The sequence below is a fragment of the Eptatretus burgeri genome, chromosome 10 (assembly GCF_056783735.1).
Source record: "Eptatretus burgeri isolate ZD-2024b chromosome 10, Ebu_testis_v1, whole genome shotgun sequence".
NCBI lineage: Eukaryota > Metazoa > Chordata > Myxini > Myxiniformes > Myxinidae > Eptatretus > Eptatretus burgeri.
In genome coordinates this window covers 89,655,597-89,679,935 of record NC_140970.1, presented here as the reverse complement: position 1 = coordinate 89,679,935, position 24,339 = coordinate 89,655,597, and the positions used below count along the sequence as shown (strand labels likewise).

The 24,339-nt window shown below is 42.2% G+C and overlaps 1 protein-coding gene across 6 annotated transcripts in view; it reads left to right on the top strand.

The window, feature by feature from the left end:
* LOC147019074 (protein kinase C iota type-like) overlaps positions 1-24,339 on the top strand; it is a 186,643-nt gene that overhangs the window by 68,713 nt on the left and 93,591 nt on the right. For all 6 annotated transcript variants that reach the window (XR_015062626.1, XM_085899304.1, XM_085899302.1 and 3 more), the window contains 4 exons: positions 6,334-6,419; positions 8,987-9,115; positions 13,054-13,150; positions 22,088-22,140. Coding sequence is in view for 5 of the 6 variants with exons in the window: in XM_085899304.1 (XP_085755430.1) it covers positions 6,334-6,419; positions 8,987-9,115; positions 13,054-13,150; positions 22,088-22,140 (365 nt within the window). In the remaining variant the exon portion in view is untranslated. The remainder of the gene's footprint in view (positions 1-6,333; positions 6,420-8,986; positions 9,116-13,053; positions 13,151-22,087; positions 22,141-24,339) is intronic.

Here is a 24,339-nt window from a genome sequence, read left to right as displayed (position 1 = left end):
CCTTTTCGTATATGTATTTATATGTGTATATGTATATGTGTGTATATATATATATATATATATATATATATATATATATATATATATATATATCTATATATATATGTACAGTATATACCTCTCATTTTTAACCTCATTCTGCCATTGTGAATTTATTTTATCTTCATAATACAATTTTTGTTTTTTGCAATGTATCCTTGTTCACATTCCTCCACCAACTTGCACTTTCCCCATCCCAGCTTTCACTACAAATTTGACTGCAATCTCCATCCCGTTATAAATATTTTCTTGTTGCCCCATGACCCACACCTCCTTTCCATGCATATTTCTTATTACCCCAGTTGTTATTTATGTACCCCCCCCCCCCAATGCTCATATCTCGTCATCTTGGCATTGAGGGAGAAGAGAGAAAGGGAAAGGGGTGGGGGGTTGGAAGAATCGGGAAAGGTAAGCGAGAGGGCCAAATCGTTTAGATTGGTTGATAGTGTGGGGTGGATAAGCCTCAGGGTTTGCTATTACTTGCTATTTATTCATATCGACCATCTTTACTCAATGCCATCTCACACTACATTATTATGTACAATCCCCTTTCCCCTTCCCCACCCCCAACCATGTTTCTTTCTTTATTTTCCTTTTCTCATTTGAATCCTTTAATAATGACCACCTTTTAAGATACAATAACCATATCTTGAATATCCCTTTGCTGGGGTAGCCTGTGTTCTGTCCCGACCGTTCTTTTCTTGTTTTCCTCACTCCTTGATGTTCCACCCCATTTCCTCTAATGTCTAATCGATGCACATCCCACTCATTTTCCCCTTAATTTTACTCTTTGCATCTTCTTTTTGACACCTTATTCCTTAATTACCCTCGCAGAAGGAGAGGGGATTGTATTTGAGTCCGTCTGTTTGTCCGCACAGAACTTTCGTGTTTTTGTCCGCAAACGTTTGTTGGATTGAGGCCAAATTTTCACCATTGCTGCAACTACTCATATAGAAAGTTTTAATCATTATGAGGTCATAGGTCACGTGTTAGCAGCCATATTGGAAGAACGGAAAAACTTTGTACCTCTATCTCTGAAACCGCACCAAGGAAACCATTTAAACTTGGCACATAGCAAGTACTTCTCATGGGGAATGAGTGTGATTTTTTTTTTTGAGGTCATAGGTACCTTCGTAATGACGTCGTAAATGCATACATATGTAGAACACTAGGATGACATCATCAGTCATGCGATTTGGCAGCCATATTGTTTTTTTTTTGTTTTTTTTTTACCTTCCAAAATCTCTGAAGTGGCTGAACAGATCGAGGCGAAACTTTACATGTATGACCATCTATACATGAGGAACAAAAGGTTCATACATATGACATCATAGGTCAGATGGTTTGGCAGCCATATTGGATTTACCCTAAAACCTATAAAAAATCTTCTCCAGAACGACTGGACAGATCGAGGGGAAATTTCACACAAATGTTCCCCAAGCCTTGGGTGTACAAGTTTGTTCAGGAATAATTGATAGGTTGCATGGTTTGGCAGCCAGATTGGATTGAACAAGCTCGAATGAGCCGAATCCTCGTCCTCTTAATGATGACGTCATTGTGATGTATCAGGTTTGCGATAAATTATCTGTGCTAATGCCCGGCTTTATTCCCGCAAACAAAATTCAAACAGCTTGCCTAGTTTTGGAGATAATGGTATAGGCGATTTCCATTAGCAGCGATTTTATGCCATCAACTTTTTTTCTAGGAAGAATTTCCAAAATCGGAGATAGTTACTGCCTGCGCGTGGGCTTTCTGCATATACATGGTAAGTTTCACGAATATCCGATGAAAACTCTGGGTTGTGAAACAAAATATGTCAAAAAATAGGCATGACGTCATAAAAATTGATATGACGTCATAGTGATGTATCATATGTGCGGTAATTCATCTCTGCTAATGCCCTGTTCGATTCCCACAAACAGAATTCAAAAAGCTTGCCTAGTTTCGGAGAGAATTTTTTAGGCGATTTCCATTAGCGGAGATATTTTGACATCATAACTTTTTTTCTAGGAGGAATTTTCAAAATCGGAGATGGTTACTGTCTGTGCAGGGTATTTTTACATATATATGCCAAGTTTCAGGAAGTTTCGATGAAAACTGTAGGCTGTGAAACAAACTAGTTTTGGAGATCATGGTATAGGCGATTTCCATTAGTGGCGATATTATGACGTTAACTTTTTTCTCGGAAGAATTTCCAAAATCGGAGATGGTTACTGCCTGCACGTGGGCTTTCTGCATATACATGGCAAGTTTCACGATGATCCGATGAAATCTCTGTCTTGTGAAACAAAAAATAGGAATGACGTCATAAAAATTGATATGACATCATAGTGATGTATCATATGTGCGGTAATTCATCTCTGCTAATGCCCTTTTTGATTCCCGCAAACAGAATTCAAAAAGCTTGCCGAGTTTGGGATTATTTTTTAGGCGATTTCCATTTGCGGAGATATTTTGACGTAATAACTTTTCTCCGAGGAGGAATTTTCAAAATCGGAGATAGTTACTGTCTGCGCAGGGTATTTTTACATATATATGCCAAGTTTCAGGAAGATTCGATGAAAACTATAGGCTGTGAAACAAATGAAACAAAAAACAATAGTCAAAAATAGGAATGACGCCATAAAAATTAATATGACGTCATAGTGATGTATCTTATGTGCAGTAATTCATCTCTGCTAATGCCCTGTTCGATTCCCGCAAACAGAATTCAAAAAGCTTGCCTAGTTTCGGAGATAATTTTTTTAGGCGATTTCCATTCACGGAAATATTTTGACGTCATAACTTTTTTTTCTAGGAGGAATTTTCAAAATCGGAGATGGTTACTGTCTGTGCAGGGTATTTTTACATATATACGCCAAGTTTCAGGAAGTTTCAATGAAAACTGTAGGCTGTGAAACAAAAAAGTCCACAAGAACAACAACATGAGTAAGACTTGGAGATCCTCCACGAGGATCTAAAAAAAATATGAAATAATGTTTTCTTTAGAACCGCTTAATTGCTTTAATCAATCGATATGAAATTTCACATTTATGATCTCGTGGTGATGGGGAATACAGGTTTTAATTTTCAACTTGATCGGACACACGGTCTGGCAGCCAGAATTATTTAATTTATTGATCTGGGTTGTTTTTGATTTTTTTTTTTTTTTCTGAATAAGGCTCACTTGGCTGTACCTTGGATGGGTTTGAGGGCAGAGGAGCAGCAGCTGAAATGGAATCCCATCCAGGTTCCTCCTGATGACTCCATCTTTGTTGTTTGCTTGCTCGGGTTCCCTCTGATTACTCCAATACAGGACTGAACCCATTTGATCTGAATTGAATTTGTTTCAATCCAATTCTTTACACCACACAAAAGTTCTGATGAGGGCCTGCAATCTCTGATTGCTATTGCTCTTTCTAGTTTTTCTTTCCTCCTTTCTCATTGGTTCTCTTTCCCATCCCTCATCTCCCCCTTGCACTATTTTTTTTCCTCCCCTGTATTTTCTGCAGTTTTCACAATTCCTCTGTATATCCTTTTTTCCTGTCCTTTGCTTTTCTTCTTTAACTCTCATATTTAGCTTTTTGCCTCAACTTGTTTTTTCTACCCTCTTGGTCTTTCATCTTCATTTTTCTCCTAACTTCCATCTTTCTGCACTCTTTGCCATTGGTTTTGTTCACCCACTCCCGAACCCCTCCGTTCCATCTTCTTCTGAAGGTTCTTCCTTTAGTTTGTCTTTGCCTTTTTCACACCTCTTTTTCCTTCTCACTTTTTCACAACTTCCACACAATCACCCAATAGTCCACCTCCCCTCCCCCCCAAACCCTGTTATTTTAATTCTTCTTCTTCATCTTTCCCTCCCCAATATAATTTGGCCTCCCCATTCTCACTGCAGAAACTCAATTCTCCTTTCAGGCCTCTTCTACTTCTTCAGCTTTCCTTTCCCACTTTTGGATTTCTTCCTTTCTTCTGAAGATTCCTTCTCTTTTTACATTAAATAACCTCTTATCTTCTTTTTAATTTCCTCTCCAGCCCCTTAGATTTTCCCTCCAGTTACTTGCATTTAATGTTCCTGTGACTTACATTTTCTTCCCCTTTCCTTTCATTTCCTTTTCCCAGATTTCTTCACTCCCTTCCTTATATAATTTGCTCTCACACTCCTTATATATACACTCTCCAGTCCCTTTACATTTGTATACCACCTTACTTTGCCATTCCTTTTCATGCTTCAGATTTCCATTCCTGTCCTAACATTCTCATACTTTTCTATCCCCCCCCCCTCCTATGATATCTGCTTCTCTTTTGATATCCTACTCTCCCCCTCTTATTACTCACCCCATTGATGCATTTCTTCTCCTCACCACTTACATCCCCTCTGCTTCCCTCCCTTGCATCCCTCCTTTCCCCTCCTTCTATTTCCTTCTCTCTTTACATTCCCAATGTCCTTGTATTATATAGCCTGTTTATATATATATATATATATATATATATATATATATATATATATATATATATATATATATATTATATATATTTTTATATATATATATATTTATATATTTTATATATATATATATATATATATATATATTTTTATATATATATATTTTTTTTCAGTCCACTCCATCGCCTTAAGCTCTCCACCACATCATATTCCTCTCTTCTTCCCTCTCCTATTTCCATCCACAATCTCCACCTCCTTATGCCCTCCCATTTCATGATCTTAATATTCATTCAGCTACTTTGCCTTCTTAACCCCATCCCTTCCTCCTATTTGCAGCCACTCCTCTGGACCTCCTTCCTTCATCATATTTAATTCATTTTATATCACCCCTTCCATTTTTCCTCCGACTCTCCCACTCTGCTTTTTTTTTTTGCTCACCCCCCAACTCCACACCACTCCACACCGCACCCTGCCGTCTCTACCCTCAACCACATTTACCATTCTTATCCCTTTCCTTCACTCTGCCCCCTCTTTCACTGCCCATATACTTTACTTTGCCATCTTACTTCCTCCATTTTCACCATTCTTCTCACTTTGTGACTCCATCCCTCACTTTGCCCTTGCCCTCCTTTTAAAAACTTTCCCAAGCAAACACCCCCCCCCCTCTTTTCCTCTTTCCTTGTCCCATTTTTATTGTTGTACCCTCTTTCTTCTCCTTATTTTTCTTTCCCTCTTTTCCTCCCATTCTTCATTCTTGCTTTTTCCTTAACACACATTAAGCTTTAATTCTCAGGCTGTTTGTTCATATACAGCTGGCTTCCCTGTCTGCTTCATCAAAGTGGTACTTCTGTTGTTGGTGTTGAAAGATATATATGATGGCACAAGGTGTGGCCATGTAAGGTTTGAATCCAATACCTTTGGGGTGTTTCCAGTCCTTTTCCTGCTATTGGCATAAAATTATTTTATTTCTCTCCCACCGAAACTGCGAGCACCGAGTAAGATTAAAAAGCATTATAAGGAAAATTGAGAGGGTGAAAGAAGATATGGGAAGAGAAAGAGGTAGGATTGGAGGCAGGGATAAAAAGGTAAGAAAAGGCAATGGAGAAGATTTGTTGAATTGGCAGGTTGAACACAGTAGCCATCTCAGCATCAAATCTGTGACTTCACATGTAAAATGGTACAGTTGGCTGCGAGAAGGAGCTACCATGACTCGCAAAACTGGAAAGAGGGCATTAAAATGAAATGGCTGCAGTTACAAATGTACAAGGTAAAATTTTATAAAATTTTGCATTTATTTGTTTTGGCTCGTACATTTTCTACCCATGAAGCATCCAACCAGTTCTCTGTTCTGAATATTGCATGAGATACGCTACTGAGCCTGGGAAGGGCACACCCCGGCATCCTTTACCTCTCCCTCTCAATGTTCTGCAATCCCGGCCCCTCCTTGCTTTTCACTCTTCCTTCCCACGCGTGTTTATTGCTCCTTTTCCTATGTGCATCGCGTCTTGTACACGCTATTGGAAGATTTGCAAGAACGTTCCTTTGTTCATTCTGCGTGTGCCGCTTGCTGCTTGCCTTCTAGCATTAAAATGCATCCCTTGCACGCTGCCTCTTCCTAATGCGTGCTTGCCCTGGCAAGCACAGCAATCGCCCGATAACCCAAGGTGCCAGGTTAGCTCGGTTATGTGGTGCAATGCATGAGGTTGACGATAATCTTGTGACTATTTTATGATTGCAAAAGGAAAGGTTATAATGATGACAACTGAGTTAGATTGTGTGCAAGGCAGAGGATGCTAATGGATGAGAGGATAATCATATTAAATGAAATGACAGGTGCTTGGTTGGGTTGCTGTGTTCCTACTGTATGACAGAGTCGATATATCGTCGAGGGGCACGGCGATGGCGAAAGTTGTACCGTGTGAATGGGCACACCTTCCAAACAAAACGCTTTAACCGGGTAAGGCCTAGCTTTATTGAACCACTCCCAACAACACTACTCAAACATTCCACTTCACTTGTTACTGTTGTATGACATTATTTTCCCGATTGCCTTTTCCACCTCCCAAGCAGATGTTAACCCTGCTCCACCTCAACCTCATGCAAGAGTATCGCTCCACCTTTTCCTTGTTTATGAGGCCACTTCGCCTCTCACGCGTTTGTGAGCCCGCTCTGGCTCTCCCGCGTTTGTGAGCCCGCTCTGGCTCTCCCGCGTTTGTGAGCCCGCTCTGGCTTCTCCCGCGTTTGTGAGCCCGCTCTGGCTTCTCTCGCGTTTGTGAGCCCGTTCTGGCTCTCCCGCGTTTGTGAGCTCGCTCTGGCTCTTCCGCGTTTGTGAGCCCGCTCTGGCTTCTCCCGCGTTTGTGAGCCTGCTCTGGCTTCTCTTGCGTTTGTGAGCCCGCTCTGGCTTCTCTCGCGTTTGTGAGCCCGTTCTGGCTTCTCCCACGTTTGTGAGCCCGTTCTGGCTTCTCCCGCGTTTGTGAGCCCGCTCTGGCTCTCCCGCGTTTGTGAGCTCGCTCTGGCTCTTCCGCGTTTGTGAGCCCGCTCTGGCTTCTCCCGCGTTTGTGAGCCTGCTCTGGCTTCTCCCGTGTTTGTGAGCCCGCTCTGGCTTCTCCCACGTTTGTGAGCCCGCTCTGGCTTCTCCCTCGTTTGTGAGCCCGCTCTGGCTTCTCCCGCGTTTATGAGCCCGCTCTGGCTTCTCCCGCGTTTGTGAGCCCGCTCTGGCTTCTCCCGCGTTTGTGAGCCCGCTCTGGCTTCTCACGCGTTTGTGAGCCTGCTCTGGCTTCTCCTGCGTTTGTGAGCCTGCTCTGGCTTCTCCCGCGTTTGTGAGCCCGCTCTGGCTTCTCCCGCGTTTGTGAGCCCGCTCTTGCTTCTCCCGTGTTTGTGAGCCCGCTCTGGCTTCTCCCGCGTTTGTGAGCCCGCTCTGGCTTCTCCCGCGTTTGTTAGCCCGCTCTTGCTTCTCCCGTGTTTGTGAGCCCGCTCTGGCTTCTCCCGCGTTTGTGAGCCCGTTCTGGCTCTCCCGTGTTTGTGAGCCCGCTCTGGCTCTCCCGCATGACCAACCGCTTCCCCTTTCGGTTACTCTTGACCGACCGCTTCCCCTTTCGGTTGCTCGTGACCGACCGCTTCCCCTTTCGGTTGCTCGTTGCCGACCGCTTCCCCTTTCGGTTGCTCGTGGCCGACGGCTTCCCCTTTCCGTTGTTCGTGACCAACCGCTTCCCCTTTCGGTTGTTCTGACCGACCGCTTACCCCTTTCGGTTGTTTGTGACCGACCGCTTCCCCTTTCGGTTGCTCGTTACCGACTGCTTCCCCATTCGGTTGCTCGTGGCCGACGGCTTCCCCTTTCCGTTGCTCGTAGCCGACGGCTTCCCCTTTCAGTTGTTCGTGACCGACCGCTTCCCCTTTCGGTTGTTCTGACCGACCGCTTCCCCTTTCGGTTATTTGTGACCGACCGCTTCCCCTTTTGGTTGTTTGTGACCGACCGCTTCCCCTTTTGGTTGTTTGTGACCGACCGCTTCCCCTTTCGGTTGCTCGTGACCGACCGCTTCCCCTTTCGTTTGCTCGTGACCGACCGCTTCCCCTTTCGGTTGCTCGTGACCGACCGCTTCCCCTTTCGGTTGCTCGTGACCGACCGCTTCCCCTTTCGGTTGCTCGTGACCGACCGCTTCCCCTTTCGGTTGCTCGTGACCGACCGCTTCCCCTTTCGGTTGCTCGTGACCGACCGCTTCCCCTTTCGGTTGCTCGTGACCGACCGCTTCCCCTTTCGGTTGCTCGTGACCGACCGCTTCCCCTTCCGGTTCCCCGTGACCGACCGCTTCCCCTTTCGGTTCCTCGTGACCGACCGCTTCCCCTTTCGGTTGCTCATGACCGACTTCCTTTGTAGTTGCATGTGACCAACTGCCTCCCCTTTCGGTAGCCCGTGACTGACCGCCTGCCTGCCCTTTGTTTGCCCATGATCGACTGCTTCCCCTAATACACGTGACTCTCACGACCCATACCCCTTCCCTTGCTTTTATTCTCTGTCACCTATTCTGGCTTTCTAAACTTATACAACCTGTTCTATTTGTTTTCCCTCCAACTTCATTTCCCTTTTTCTCTGCTCGGATTGCCTATTTCTACTCATCGCAGCTCCATACGTCTCATTTCCACTTGCTGTTCACTCCTGTCTTTCCTAAAGTCATCAGGCTTATGCTTCCTCAGATGATTCCTACCAAATGTTATCTGCAGGCTTGTGCTTCCTCAGATCTTCCCAACCCAATTTGAAATTACTCAATATAATTTGTTGTTGTCTGACAAAAAATTTAATGCAGTCCAGCAAGCATTATTTTCCTGGCATTTTTTTTTCACATGGTTGTTCCAGCTTCCACCTTGCCATTTGCCACCAAACTGATGTAAATATGAACTCATTAATTCTTGTAATTGATGTGTTTGTTATTTCATCATCAATTCTCCCACGCTTTTCATGGCCCTCTACCATTAATTTTACTTGTCCTCGTGTCTACCTCCTTATCTCACCCTAATCCCAACCTATAGCGAGCATTTTGTGCAATCTGCCAGGACCGGATATGGGGTCTGGGCAGACAGGGCTACAAATGCATCAGCTGCAAACTTCTCGTGCATAAAAAGTGTCATCGCTTGGTGCACATCGACTGCACGCATATGGTACTTCACCTCAAACACCTCACCGCTGATCATCATGCATTTTGGAAACTTTACCATGAGCCACACACTGGTTGAACACAAAGTTCATGATAAAAGTATCCGATCCTCATGGTCGACAAAATTGCAGATTTTTTGCTTTTTCTGTCTGCTAAGTGAAGTCATATCCATTATACATATGCTTAAATGACAATTTATTTTTTTATATTTTTATTATGCCAGTACAGGTTGTTTTTGGTTTATAAGATGTGCAGATTGTGTTTGATCCAGGAGAATTGATCTTCATACTTGGTCTTTACCTTACAAGTACTTTGGTGAAGGTAAATCCAACTTGAGACTATTCATTCACGCTGTCTCAAAATTACGAGAGAGGTTCAAGGTGATGTGGACTTTTTATTTTGAAAAGGCAAAAAGTACAGACAATTTGAGGAAACTTCACCTATTTGTCAAGGTTTTCCCCTGCTTACATGTACACACTTCTCCTAGCAATGTGGTAGCACATTGATGTCGTATGCTGAGAAATCTTTCGGATGGGCATGCGGCCATTTCAGGATTTGATTTCTTCATCGTTTGTAAATTTAATGTCCCCACAAAGGTTATTTGAGTGGTCCAAAAACATTAAAACACAAGATGACAAGTCTGACCTGTGTATTGGATCATTTCGAACCTCTCATTCCATATTTGCTAATCACATTTGCTATGTGAGGATAAGCATTATTGTGGAGTTGAGTCAAGCCCTGGGACAGCAAACTTAGCCATTGTCTTCGTGTTGTCTAACATATCATTGTGTAACAAGTCACTCTCGGACTGTGGATTGATCGTTTTTCCTCGTTTATAAAACTTCATCCAAATTAAACCATTAAGGTCCCAAAATACTATTGCCATAAGTTTTTTTTTCTGCTGATGGCTGAATGTTGAAAAAAAATTTCTTTTTGAGAACCAAGAATATTTGTCTGCACTCCCTCCTGGCTCGCTTTGACTCTGGTGTGAAATTATGCACACGGATTTCAGCACGTATCACAATCCTCTTGAATAAATCATCTCGTGGTGGCGTTCCAGGAATTCTGATGCAGTGGTTACTTGCTTTTGCCTTTTGATCAAACATGAAGTGTTTTGGTACCCACCTTGAACCAGCCTTATTGCATTTCAAGTGAGAATTATATGATTGTTTCCACACTTCACCACTGACATCCAATTTTGCAATTCCATGTTTCCTTATCCGGTGATTTCCCCCAAAATAAGCTGTTCAACACGTTTAATGTGTGCTTGATGAACAGTATTCGGTTGTGCATGAAAAATGTTCAATATCGATAATCAATTTGCCACTATTGTTGAACTCACTGTCCCGTTTAAATACACAACTATATGTAAGACATGCACCACCAAACTGTGCAACCAGTCTTCTGTGAATTTAATCCATCTGGTTTAATTTTCCTGACAAGGAACTTTATGACAACCTTCTGTTCCAAAGCAGATGGGACAGAATTGGCAACCATCTTGTTTTCACCCAGAATGCCTTGACCAACATTGATGTCACTTCATATATAATTGCAATGAACCTTCAGCATGAACATTTGTTCTTTTTTTTTTTTTTTAAACATGTTTTGCCCAAAAAGTCTCCATAAACCTTGAACTGCTCATACAATTTAACCATTGGGCTGAGATAACATGTTGCAATGATAATGCAAAATCTCATTCTGAAAAGTTGCTTATTAAAGTTGAGCAAGTTGCCACATTTCAAAGTTGGCCTCCAAAGCCAGATGCTGATTGGGAATCCTCCATCGTTCAGAGTCCTTCGTTGGTACACCTGAGCTATCCACCTGCAAGGCTTTCACCTGCAGCATGATGGAGTACTGCTCTCCCCTCTGGCCTGGCTCCCCTGCCTCACATCTTGCTCAGCTTGGAAACTATAAAGCTTTCAAGGTCATTGTAATCTCTTGCAATGAAGCAGAGTCTATGCATCTATCACTTTGACATTGCCGACAGGTCGGTGGTCTCTGTCTTCTTCAGCCTCATTTCTGGTGTTGCACCCTCTGCCCTCTCCATGCTCTGTCCCTCCCACCACCCCCCCCCAAATTATCTGCAGGACTTAGATGGCTCACCAGCACCCCCCTCCTCGTGAAAGTGCCTAAATCCAGAAGCATAGTCTCCACTCATTTATTCCTCCCTCTTTCCACCTGTGGAACCATCTTCCACACTCTTTGATCTCATTCTTCTCTCCCAGTTTTCAAGACGGCTGTTCACATCTGGATCCATCTTGTCCACCCCTTGAGTTCTCCCCTAACCCTCATTGTTACCTGTATCCCTTGTTTATCCATCTCCATCTGCCCTGCTGTTAACGTTTCACCTTTCTCCTGCTGTTCCCTTTGTTATGTTGTGTCCTGGTCTATTCTGTGTCCTGGCTTTTCCAAGAGCCAAGACCATGTATAAAAAACATGTACCCTTACCTTTATTAACCTCCGCTATCGAAGATGGACAGAGGTTACTGTTTTCACCCCTGTCTGTTTGTTTGTTTGTGAACAGTATTACGGAAAAACTCCTGGACGCATTTCGACGAAACTTGGTGGGCGGATTAGGTATGGTCCAAGGATCATGCCATTAGATTTTGGACTTTGTCCAAAGTCCAATATGGCCGCTATGGTGGGCATTTTGAAAAAATATTTGAATTTGTGTTTTTGCATTTCCACATGTTTTAAGTGATTTCCAACCCCCCAAAAAAATTGCAACTTTTTTCAAAAATATTTTGATTTTATTTGAAATATATTTGAATTTTTTTGCATTTCTACATGTTTTAAGTGATTTCCAACCCCCTCCAAAAAATTTGTTAGAGGAAAAAAAACAACATTTTGCACCTTTTTTTTTTTTCAAAAAATCGATTTTCTTTTTGGCATTTCTACATGCGCGTCGATCTAGTTTAGTTTATTCAATCGTGGTTCAGTAGAGTCTGATCCGTTTTGACCTACAATGAATAGGATATCAGGTTCACTTAAGTGACCCAGCAGTATTGGCGGCGGAGGTTTTGCACTCTACCGAGTGCTCCCCCTCTAGTTACCTCTGCCACTGAAGGTGGATGGAGGTTACGTTTTCACTCCTGTCTGTCTGTTTGTTTGTGTATAGGATATCTCAAAAAGTTGTGGACAGATTTTGACAAGATTTGGTGGAGAGTTTGGGTATATAACAAGGGTGAAATGATTAGATTTTGGTGAAGATCTGAATCAGGATCTGGATCTGAGAATTTTTGAAGTGATTCTTCACCATTGAGTGATGGGGCTAAAACGATATATCTCACTATAGCTCAAATTGTTATCTACGGATTCGGATGAAACGTGATAGATGAGTTGTTTCGGTGACAAGAACAAGCCGATTAAATTTTAGTTCAGGTCCGAATCCAGATCCGGCCTATCAGTGGGATACAAAACATAAACTAATCAGCTTGGCGGAGGTATGCGCTCTACCAGGTGCCATTCTCGTTTCAAAATGTAGTCATGTGTAAAAGCTCTTATTGCTCTTCCATCAGCTTCAATTTTGTGTACAAAATATCATAAAACAGAAAATATACAAGATCAAATGTTTTTTTTCTGTTACAGCAGACTAATGATCATATAATGAATAAGCCTGGTATTGACTTAACTGTTAAGTTGGCTGGCTTAAAATCTTAAAGTCCTGAGTTTGAGCTCCTGTCATGCTGTTGAAATAATACCTGTTGGGTTCACTCAGCCAGTCATCCTTCCAAGGCTGGCAAAATGAGTACCAGCTTACTGGCAACAGGGGCACTGCATCAGCGGCACAGCTGCACTTCAAGAAAATGATGCAACCAGCAGCCACAGGCTGCATACAAATACAAAACAACAATATATTAATATAGTTGTTTGTTTTTTTACTCCCGATACCAGTTCCTTGGTTTGTACCCCTGATGTTCCGACTCGTTCCACCTTATTTAGGATAATTCCACCATGCCATCCCCACAAGAATCACGCAGCCTGCCCACTTCGCCATATGCTGGAAACTCGGCTGGAAACCACCTGGATGGAACTGAAGGTTTCTTTTATTCTTTCATTTTCCTTTTTCATTCTCATAACCTTTTGGTGACATCGATTTAAAGTTCGATATTTAATGAATATCTTTTACTTCCTCACATTCTGAGGTTTGTTTTATATATTTAAACTTTAACGTGCACACACACACACCACACCACACCACACCACACCACACACACACACTTTTCCGACTGCACGGATCATCAGCTGGGCACCATTCTTCTTTGAGGTTTCGATCCTTTCAGCCCAGAACCTCTCCAAACGGCGGATCCACAACCTTGTTCCTGGATCCACATTAGTAGCGAACGCAGTGAGCTTCATACTTAACGCCTGCACATGAGAGAATAGGAAACAACAACAACAACACAATACCCCTGCTATTTGGAATCCGTGTCGTTAGCTATGACCTTTTGCTTCCGGTTGTTGTTAAACGCTGCGCGGTGTATAAATACGATTGGGTTTTATTTCTATCTTGTGAATATTACTTAACGCGTGCACATGAGAGAATAGGAAACAACAAAAACAACACAATACCCTGGCAATTGTGAATCTGTGTCGTTGGCTCTGACTATTTTGCTTCCGTTTTTTTTTTTTTTGCTTCTGGTTTTTTTTTTGTTTCCGGTTTTTATCATGGGGAATGATGCATGCCGGGAGATAAAGGCATCTTCGGAGACATGGAAGACCCAAATAATATCAGACATGGTGCATATTTCCTCCACTGATTTTAATAAAGACATCTCCCGCATCATCAAAAAATAATTTTTAATCATGATTTACGTTATTTGATCGCTAATTCCGAAGTAACCGGAAATTGCGTATACAGTTGTGAACAAGTTGTAGCTAAAGTCAGAAGCGAATGTAAGACTACAACGTTCACTTCTAGTATTTATTTTTTTTATATGAGATCCTGTTCTAGGCGGCGTAGTTGTCGTTGTGAAGGTAATGTTGAGGAATTTTTTTTTTTTTTCAGATGAGATCCTGTTCTAGGCGGTGTAGTTGTTGTTGTGAAGGTAATGTAGAGGTAATATTTATTTTTGCAGATGATATCTTGTTCTAGGCGGTGTAGTTGTTGTTGTGAAGGTAATGTTCAGGTAATATTTATTTTTTCATAGCAAAAAGACGGTTTAATTTGATATATTTAAGAAGCGAATGTAAGAAGAATTCTACGTTCGCTTCTAGGCTTTGCCTATTCCATATTAGATTACCTACTGTACATCAGTAGATCCGGTTGTGTCCAGGCAGTCAGTCAACCCATAGTTTTCACAAATACATAAGAATCAAATAAATACATAAGAAACATATAAATATCAAAGAAACAGTACAAGTGGATTTTCCACCAAAAAATAATGACAAATCAGTGGGAGAAGCTTCACCAAAAGAAATGTCAATCATCACACACATCTTGTTTTTTCACACACAACTGTTCCTAACAATTCTATCACACACAAAAATAAATTAAAAAACGACAAGAAGCACAAACAAACACATGCATACAAACACATACACCCACAAAAACATACACGTTTCTGACCGCATAGATCATCAGCTGGGCACCGTAGTGTGTGTGTGTGTGTGTGTGTGTGTGTGTGTGTGTGTGTGTGTGTGTGTGTGTGTGTGTGTGTGTGTGTGTGTGTGTGTGTGTGTGTGTGTGTGTGTGTGTGTGTGTGTGTATGTATGTATGTCACGTGCACACACTTATTCACACATATATATATATATATATATATATATATATATATATATATATATATATATATATATATATATATATATATAATATATATAAGCCTGGTGTTGGCTTAGTGGTTAGGGTGGCAGCTTGGGATCCCAGGGTCCTGAGTTCAAGCCCCGTTGGTTGCTGAATTAACACCAGGGGGTTGACTCAGCCTGTCATCCTTCCGAGGTCGGCGAAATGAGTACCAGTGTACTGGTCCCGGTGTATGCCCCGGTTAGAATAGGTGTACTATATCCCTGTGTGTCATAAGAGGCGACCAGGGTTGGCGTCAGGAAGGGCATCCGGTCATAAAAAACATTGCCTCAAGAAAAAGCCCAACCCCTGCACAGCAGGGAAAAATGGCTGTAAAAACGGTCATATATATATATATATATATATATATATATATATATATATATATATATATATATATATATATATATATATATATATATATATATATATATATATATATATATATGATACCAAGCTTGCACACTAAAAACTCAGCTCGCCATCACACGATCCCTATGAAATTGCTGTGGCACTTCGCGGACATGCCGACAATGTTTGGGAAGTCTTGGCGTTCCATAGTACCACTTGCATTTTGCACAATGCGTATTTTTGTCATTCCCCATGTACGGTCTGTCGTCTGCTACCAGCTATGTTGTACTGCTATCCCGTGCATGTGCATGGGTATCGCTGATATGTATATATATATATATATATATATATATATATATATATATATATATATATATATATATATATATATATATATATATATATATATATATATATATATATATATATATATATATATATATATATATATATATATATATATATATATATAGTTTTGGACCCTTCCCAGAGTTCCTCAACAACTATAAACACATTCACACATTGTACACACATGAGAAGTTCACACACATAGTAAACACATGGGAGCCTCATTGGTATGCATTGCTGTGCTATCGCTGATGATTCACCAACAAGTGATGAAACGAGTCCGGTAGCTTAGGGGATAGCATTGAGATTCTCATGTGTGTACAATGTGTGAATGTCTTTATGGTTGTTGAGGAACTCTGGGAAGGGTTCGAAACAGCATAGTGCTTATCTTGCGTAGGTCTTCTTGGGTTGCTTTACGTAGCTTCTTCGGCAAGAGGAGTGTGGGAGGGGTCAATTGTTTATATAATCCTAGCCACCTGGGTTTTGTTGACTAGGTGAGAGCTGATTGGCTATTCCCTGCATTCACAGGTGAGGGATGTGGGTGGGTCTTTTATATATATATATATATATATATATATATATATATATATATATATATATATATATATATATATATATATGTTATGTAGGTCTGGCTCGGTAGTTTGAATGTGGGAGTAATGGAGGGGAGAGGAGTCGAGGTGGCGGAGATGATGCAGAAAAGTAGGTTGTAAGTGTTGTGTGTGTGTGTGCAGGAGACCTGGTCGATAGGAGACAGGGCGAGGAGTTTTATTGGAGGTTACAAGCTGTTGTATGTGGATGGGGATGGAAGGAGTAATGGCATTGGAATAATCGTTTTTGAAGAGATCAGCAAGCAGGTGGTCAGAGTGGAAAGATGGGAGGGATGGATAGTTAGTTCATGGGTAGTGATACAGAGGCAAATGATGTGTTATGTTAGTATATGGGCCACAAACAGGAAGGACTGCGGCCGAGAAGCAAATTCAGGGACGCACTGGAGAGGTTGATGGGGATGGTTGAGCTGTTGGTGATGCTGTGCATTGCTGGGGACTTTAATGCTCATGTGGGGAGTAGCAGAGCTGGTTGAAGAGGAATGTGTTGGTAAATTTGTTTTGGGGACAAGTACAAGAGAGGGTCGAGAGCTGGTGGAGCTAACAGTGAGGAATAGGATGTCCGTGGCTGGTTCATTCTTTCAAAAGTGGGAAAGCCACAAGATTACCTCCCTGAGTGGACAGCATAGAACAGAATTGGATTTGGTGGTGGTAAGAAAGCGACATTTGTGGAGAGTTAATCATAATGTAATGCAGAGGTGGGAGAGTATGTTACCACGCAGAAATAAGCCTGTGGTGTTTGTGGTACGGATGGATGGAAGAATGGAGGTTAAGAGCAGGCGTCAGAGGTTTATTAGGTGGGGGACATGTAGGGGAAACCATAGAGTACAAGGAGAGGATGAGAGCCAGCTATGAGCAACTTAACGAAGAAGTGGAAGGTTTGGAGGAGGAGTGGAAGAAGTACGGAGAAGCGTTTAGGGGAATTGCAGAAGTTTTGTGTGGAAGGATGTCAAGAGAGGGTGCATCATCTCGGGATAGAAACCAAGCATGGTGGATAGAGGAAATAGTGAAGGCAGTTGGTGAGAAGTGGGAAGTTTGGAAGAGGATGGAGAAGATCAAGGGTAGAAGGAGGCAACTGGATGTATGGTTGCTACATAACACATGTATGGGCAAAATAAAGCAGCAAGGAGAGCTGTGCATAAGGTGAGGAATGGTATGGAAGAGGTGTAAAACAAATTGGAAGAGGATGGTAGGAAGGAAGAAGATGATATATAAATTGGATTGTGACAGGGATGAGGACAGTAAAGGCATGAAGGGAGGGGAGTGGGTGATTAAGGATGGTGGTGGGAGGATAGTGACAAAGAGGGGGCAGTGTTGAAGGTGTGGGAAGGATATTTCAAGGAGTTGTTGAACCAGGGAGATAGCAACGGTAAGCTGGAGCTACCACGTTATGTAGAGGGGAAAGTGGAGTTGGTGGAGATCACGAAGGAAGAAGTGCAGACAGCATTGAAGAGGATGAAGAAGGGAAGAGGGCCAGGCATTGATGGTGTGCACATAGATGATAATTGCAGCGGGAGAAGTCACTCAGCTGAACAAAGAGGCTGTTAAATATATGTATGAGAGAGGGTTTGATTCTGGAAGATTGGAGGACAGGGTTAATTGTGCCGATATGGAAGGGGAATGACGATGTTAAAGATCCGGGGAATTACAGAGGCATTGCGCTCCTTAGTCATGTCATTGGAGGTGCTGGATCGGATTCTGGACAGGAGACTAAAGGCCCAGTCACACCTTGACGTTTTAGCCAGCTTATGCCGATTTTTTTTGAAAATTTGTCTAAAACGCTGGTACACATCGAATACGTTATGGGTAAGTTTTGATAATATTGAGAGCACGTTGAAAAACACTGCCATACGTCGTTGTACGCTGGCTTTAAACGTTGTACTTTTCGGTTGTCCTCAAATTTTCCATGCTTGAAATTTTAAGACTTATGCCAGCGTATGACTCGCACGTTCCGCAAATGGCTGGCCATAAGTTGTAGGCATGTCACGCGATCGTTGACACACGTCGACACACGTTACTTGTAAGTTACTCATAAGTCCAAACACGTCGAGGTAATGTTTAGCGTACCCGAAACTTATTTCTAACCTATGAGTAACGTGTTGTACTCACGTTACGCGATCGGTGACACACGTCGACACACGTTACTTGTAAGGTGCTCATAAGTCGAAACACATCAAGGTAATGGTTAGCGTCAGTGTTCTAGACTCCCTGGTTTTTTTTTTGGTTTTTTTTTATTTCTTCCTTCCTTCGGTATGACGGTAATTTTGACACTTCGAGTTCTAGTGCGGTTATAATATAATATAATTAATAGGCTGCCGCTCAACGATTTAAATCATAACCGCACTGTACACTGAACACCGTCATACCGAAGAAAAAAAAAACCGGGAGTCTGGAACACTGACGCTAACCATTACCTTGACGTGTTTCGACTTATGAGTACCTTTCAAGTAACGTGTGTCGATGTTCGCATATCGTGCGTACAACTTATTCCCATCGCATGCGGAGCGTGTGTCATGCGGCAAGTACGTCGTAAAATTTTCAACATGTTTAAAATTACAAGACGTACTCCACTTACTACGACGTATGATAGCGTACTTTAGCGTTCTATTCACGCATACCAAACTTACCCAGACTGTATTCGACGTGCGCCAACGTTTTAGACGCATTTTTCAGAGGTCGGCATGCGCTGGTAAGATCGCCAAGGTGTGACTGCGATGTTGACACTTCCATTTCTGTGGCGGTTATGATTTGAATCGTTGTGCGGCAGCCTTTTCATAACCTACGCCACGTCATCGTCGGCGATGCGTGCAACGCGCTATGCCTAAGTTAGACTATCGTTGGGCAGAGGTTGTGAAGGCCGACAGCAGGTTCAGCATTCGTTGGTATAAGTTATCTATAACACAACGAAACGTTCTGTGTCCGTTACTAATATGTTGCGCATAAGACCAAGTCGTTATGAATACGTCCGAATCTTTAAAAAAACATCAAAAGTTCAACGTAAGCCAGCGTTTTACATACATTTTAATACGTTGCCATTGCTGGCTAAAACGTCAAGGTGTGACTGGGCCTTAAGGAAGGGTGTGAAGATTGAGATCGGCGAAGAGCAGCAAGGGTTTAGAAAGGGTAAGGGGATTATGAATGTGATGTTTGCGCTGAGATAGCTGGTGGAGAAGAATTTGGAGGTGTAAGGTGAAATGGCATTGGGATTTGTGGACCGAGAGAAGGCCTACAACACTGTCTCAAGAGAGGCTTATTTCTGCATGGTAACATACTCTCCAACCTCTGCCTTACAATGCTTAACTCTCCACAAATGTTGCTTCCTTACCACCACCAAATCCAATCCGAACCAGAGGTGCGAAAGAGGATCAGGTGGGTGTGAATGCGTAGTTGGAGCTGGAGGGTTGTGGGATTAATGGCAGACGGAAAGATGTCAAGGAAATTGAAAGGGAAAGTACTGATGTCATGTGTAATGCCAGCCTACCTTTACAGTCTGGAAACGGTGGCACTGACAGAGACAACAAGAGAAGCTGCAGGTTTGTGAGAACAACTGAATCAGGAGGATTATGGGAGTGGAGAGAGTGGATAGAAGGAGGATGGATGAACTGAGGGAGTAAATTGGTGTGCAGTTGAGCTTGACGGGCAGATTGATGAAATGCCAGCTGAAAGGCTGGACACTTGGTGCAAATGGGGGAAGAGAGAATGGCAATGAGAGTGGATAGATTGAGGGAGCAAAGCAAGAAGAAAAGAAGATCACGTTTGAGATGTGAGGATTGTATGAGGAGGGATATCTGTGAGGTGGGGGTGGTTGGAGAGTGAAGGGAGTTGGCTTAGGGCAGGGGAAAGTAGAGGAGTATCGTGGTTAAGGCAGGGCAGAAGCTTGGTGCCATTGGACCTTACCCCTTATAAAGGGAAGATGAGAAGAAGAAGAGCATGGACAAACAATCATAAGTTGACAACCATTATGATGGTTTTTGAAGGTAGCTAAGGGTGTGATGAAACCACAACTCAAGTGCACAGGATGGGCCTCATGGCCTCCTCCTGTGTTGAAGTTCCTTGGCTTGTTCTGAGCACATTTTGCATGCTTTTTATTCTCAATTACTATTTCAATGCAGAAACATGTGCTTTTCATCAAATCGTGTCTATTTTAACTTGTTCTAAGCATAACAATACATTTTACACGAGGAACCTTGTTCGCTTAATTGAAGCGTTTTTAACACAAAACCTTTTTAACACGTTTTAAACACAAAACCAAACTCCTATTATTGTTATTATATTAATACTGAAGGACCAATTTTGTGCTCCTCCTAGCGGTCGCGTCACGTTTTTCTCGGTGCTGTGAGTTGGATTGAAAGAAACTAAGTACCTGTAAGAGTGCATCACACATAGTGGCAATAGTCAACTTTCAACTCTGAAGCAGAATAAACAGTTTTCGTTTTACATTCGTTTACATGGTGATGTGTGACGTCACCGCTGAGAGGTGCAAGGACGTCATGACATCATCAGTCATTCGCTGACGTCATTACATCTGTCGTCGACAGACATTTGACGCGGACTGTGCAATGGCACTAGACTGTGCATTCGAAGACTACACAACCATGTGTTAGATGGAGAAATCATTGATGGAAACAAACACTGACAGCGAGTTCTGATTCCACGGCTGAAGCTGGCACCATCGGACGTAGCATTGCCCTTCACACTAAAGAGAACACAATTCCCCATCCGGCTTGCATACTGCATGACCATTAACAAGGCGCAAGGACAAACATTTCGTAGAGTGGGAATATACTTACCATCTTCAGTTTTTTTGCAATGACAACTGTACGTCGCATTCTCGAGAGCCAGAAGTTTTGACACGGTATACGTCAAAGTAGACACGTGCACAAATCAGGGGACTTCTTCACAAGGAGTAGTGTACACCAAAAATGTTGTGTACAAGGACGTTTTGTAGGCCTCATTAGGTAAGGCCATGGAGTATGGAGTACATCGACTTGGATCCGGCTCTTACAAGAGCCGCCACTGGTTGTCATATTGGGCTCATGGAACGGAATCCGTCTGTGACGGGATTTCGGCTAGTTGTTATTATTATTATTATTATTATTACCCTACATGTGTGAATCAAAAGTGTGGTTGAAGAATTGGTTCAGTCTGTCTGGCTGTCGAGCAGTCAAACAAAATTTAAAATCATTCCAAAGAGGAAACTTACTATTTTTAGGGACATCATAAAGGATACAAACAACAGGCATGAATAACTCGTGTAACGTGTTACGACATAAGATGACATTCAAGATGTTGCATTAACGATGGTGAAGGTCCAAAAAAAAAGTTTTTTTTCCTAGAGCCTTTAAAACTTTTATTTTACTTCACTTTAATTCCATACTTGAACACTGTAGAACATAAATCGCCTTGTCACTTCCCAAAACCTCCAGTTTAGCAGTATACGGACAACTATTACGCCATTTTATGCCATCTTGACCAATCAAATTTGCCGCTCCCGCTCAGTGTTGAGGAATATTGACATTCAGATAAAAGGCGGCTCTTAGGAAATATAGATCATGCTTGGAAATGCAAGGCAAGAGTTAAAATGATCCTTCCCACGTCTCAAGACTGTGTTGGAGGGGTAAGGTGTTCAGTGACCTCTCCAGTTATTATTCTTTTTTCTTTTAATTATTACAATGAAATTCTTCACTGCACATTGTGCTGTCTGTTACATTTTTTTTTATCATAACTTGTGCTGAAGGCTGTATGAAATTTAAATGTATGTTGGATTTCTTTGTTTCTTTTTCTATTTCCTTGTTTTCATTTTAAAGGTAAATACTTACCACTTCAACTTATAAATTTCCAATCACCTGAATGATGCAGATTTGCTTAATATTTGTATCTCCAGGGTTTGAAGCTCCAAGCCTCAAGAGACCAAGTCGAGGAACTAAAGACAATCAGGTACATGAAGCATTCTCATTTGTTTTAAACAATAAACTCCATCAAGATAAGTCTTCTCTTTTTGGATCATCTTTCAATATGGGGGGGGGGGCATAAATCCATTTGTACTCTCAGTGTTTTTTCTGAGACAGATACTTGTACTTTTTTGAAGAGCCAGAGAAGGTACAGAGAAGGTTAATGGGTTTGCAAGAAACAGATTGATGTGGTGAAGAGTCCTTCATCGGAGCATGTGAGAGAAAAAGACTGTTCCACATGTGGGAGAGAATGGGTATAAACAAATGGAGGTGAGCAATCAATTTGCATTTGGGAAGGTAATTAAGTAACAGCTTCTAGTAGAATGTGAGATGTGGAAGAAGAGGAGTCGGGTGGAGAGGTAAGAGGGGAGGTGGTGAAAGACCAGTATAGAGTCTGTAAAAGACTGCAAGGCCAACCTTTTTGTGACCAAGCTTGTGTTTTGTGTTTGTGATCAGGGGTATACACTGTGTGAAAAGACCAACCTTTTTGTGAACAAGCAAAAGAGCAGACCCTGAAATTCAGTCCTGTCATGAGATGTCATTGACACAAAGGGCCTTAATCCCTGTCACACCTTGATGATTTAGCCAGCGTATGCCAACGTATGAAAAATTTGTCAAAAACGCTGGCACACGTCGAATACGTATGGGTAAGTTTTGTATACGTTAAGAGCACGCTGGCATTCGTCGTAGTACGCCAAGCTGTTAGACAAATTTTCCATGCTTGAAATTTTTCGACGTATGCCAGCGTATGACTCACACGTTCCGCATAATGCTGACCATAAGTTGTAGGCACGTTGCGCGATCGTTGACACACGCCGACACACATTACTTGTAAGTTACTCATAAGTCAAAAACATGTTGAGGTACTGTTTAGCGTACCCGAAACTTATTTCTAACTTATGAGTAACGTGTTGTTGGCACGTTACGCGATCGTTGACACACGTCGACACACATGACTTGTAAGTTACTCATAAGTCGAAACGCGTCAAGGTAATGGTTAGCGTCAGTGTTCCAGACTCCCTGTTTATTTTTTTTTGTTTTTTTTTCTTCGGTATGACGGTGATGTTGACACTTCGATTTCTCGTGCGGTTATAATATAATTAATAGGCTGCCGCTCAACGATTTAAATCATAACCGCACTAGAAATTGAAGTGTCAACATCACCGTCATGCCGAAGAAAAAAAAAACAAAAAAAAAACAGAGTCTGGAACACTGATGCTAACCATTACCTCGCCGTGTTTCGACTTATGAGTAACTTACAAGTAACGCGTGTCGACGTGTGTCAACGATGGCATAACGTGCCTACAACTTATGGCCAGCGTATGCGGAACGTGTGTCATCCGCCGAGTACGTCAAGAAATTTTCAACATGCTGAAAATTTGTCGACGTACTCGGCGTCCTACGACGTATGCCAGTGTACTACGACGTATGCCAGCGTGCTCTTAACGGATACAAAACTTACCCATAATGTATTCGACGTGTGCCAGCTTGCTTCGGCAAATTTTTCATACGTCGGCATACGCTGGCTAAAATGTCAAGGTGTGACAGCGGCTTCACACTTCGATGTCTAGTGCAGTTATGATTTGAATCGTTGAGCCCAGCCTATGAATAGCCTACGCCACGTGATCGTCGGCGATACGCTGCCGTGCTATGCATAAGTTAGACTATCGTTGGGCATAGGTTGTGAACGCCGACAACACGCTCAGCATTCGTTGGTATAAGTTATCTATATGTGATTGAAATGTTCTGTGTACGTTACTAATACGTTATGCATACGTCCAACACGTTATTATACGTCCAAAACGTTAAAAAAAACATCAATAGTTCAGCGTACGCCAGCGTTTTACATACATTTTGATACCTTGCCATACGCTGGCTAAAACGTCAAGGTGTGACAGCCCCTTTAGATTTTGTTCCTCAAGGGAGCAAGATGGGAAGTCGTAACACCAGTCCACAGTAGGGAGCCATATTCCATGGCAATTCTGTTGAAGGCCTTGTACACCCTTAAAAGCTGAGAAGGGCAATGGTAGGACTTAACCCTCCAAGGTGGCGACCTGCTTTGAAGTCCACCTTGGACGGTGCACTCATTGGTGCAACACCCTGCCTGTAAAACAACAGTCTAGCAATTCATAATTCAGTCGAGAATCAAATCCAGATGAGATAGCTCAGAGCAATTGTGCTATCT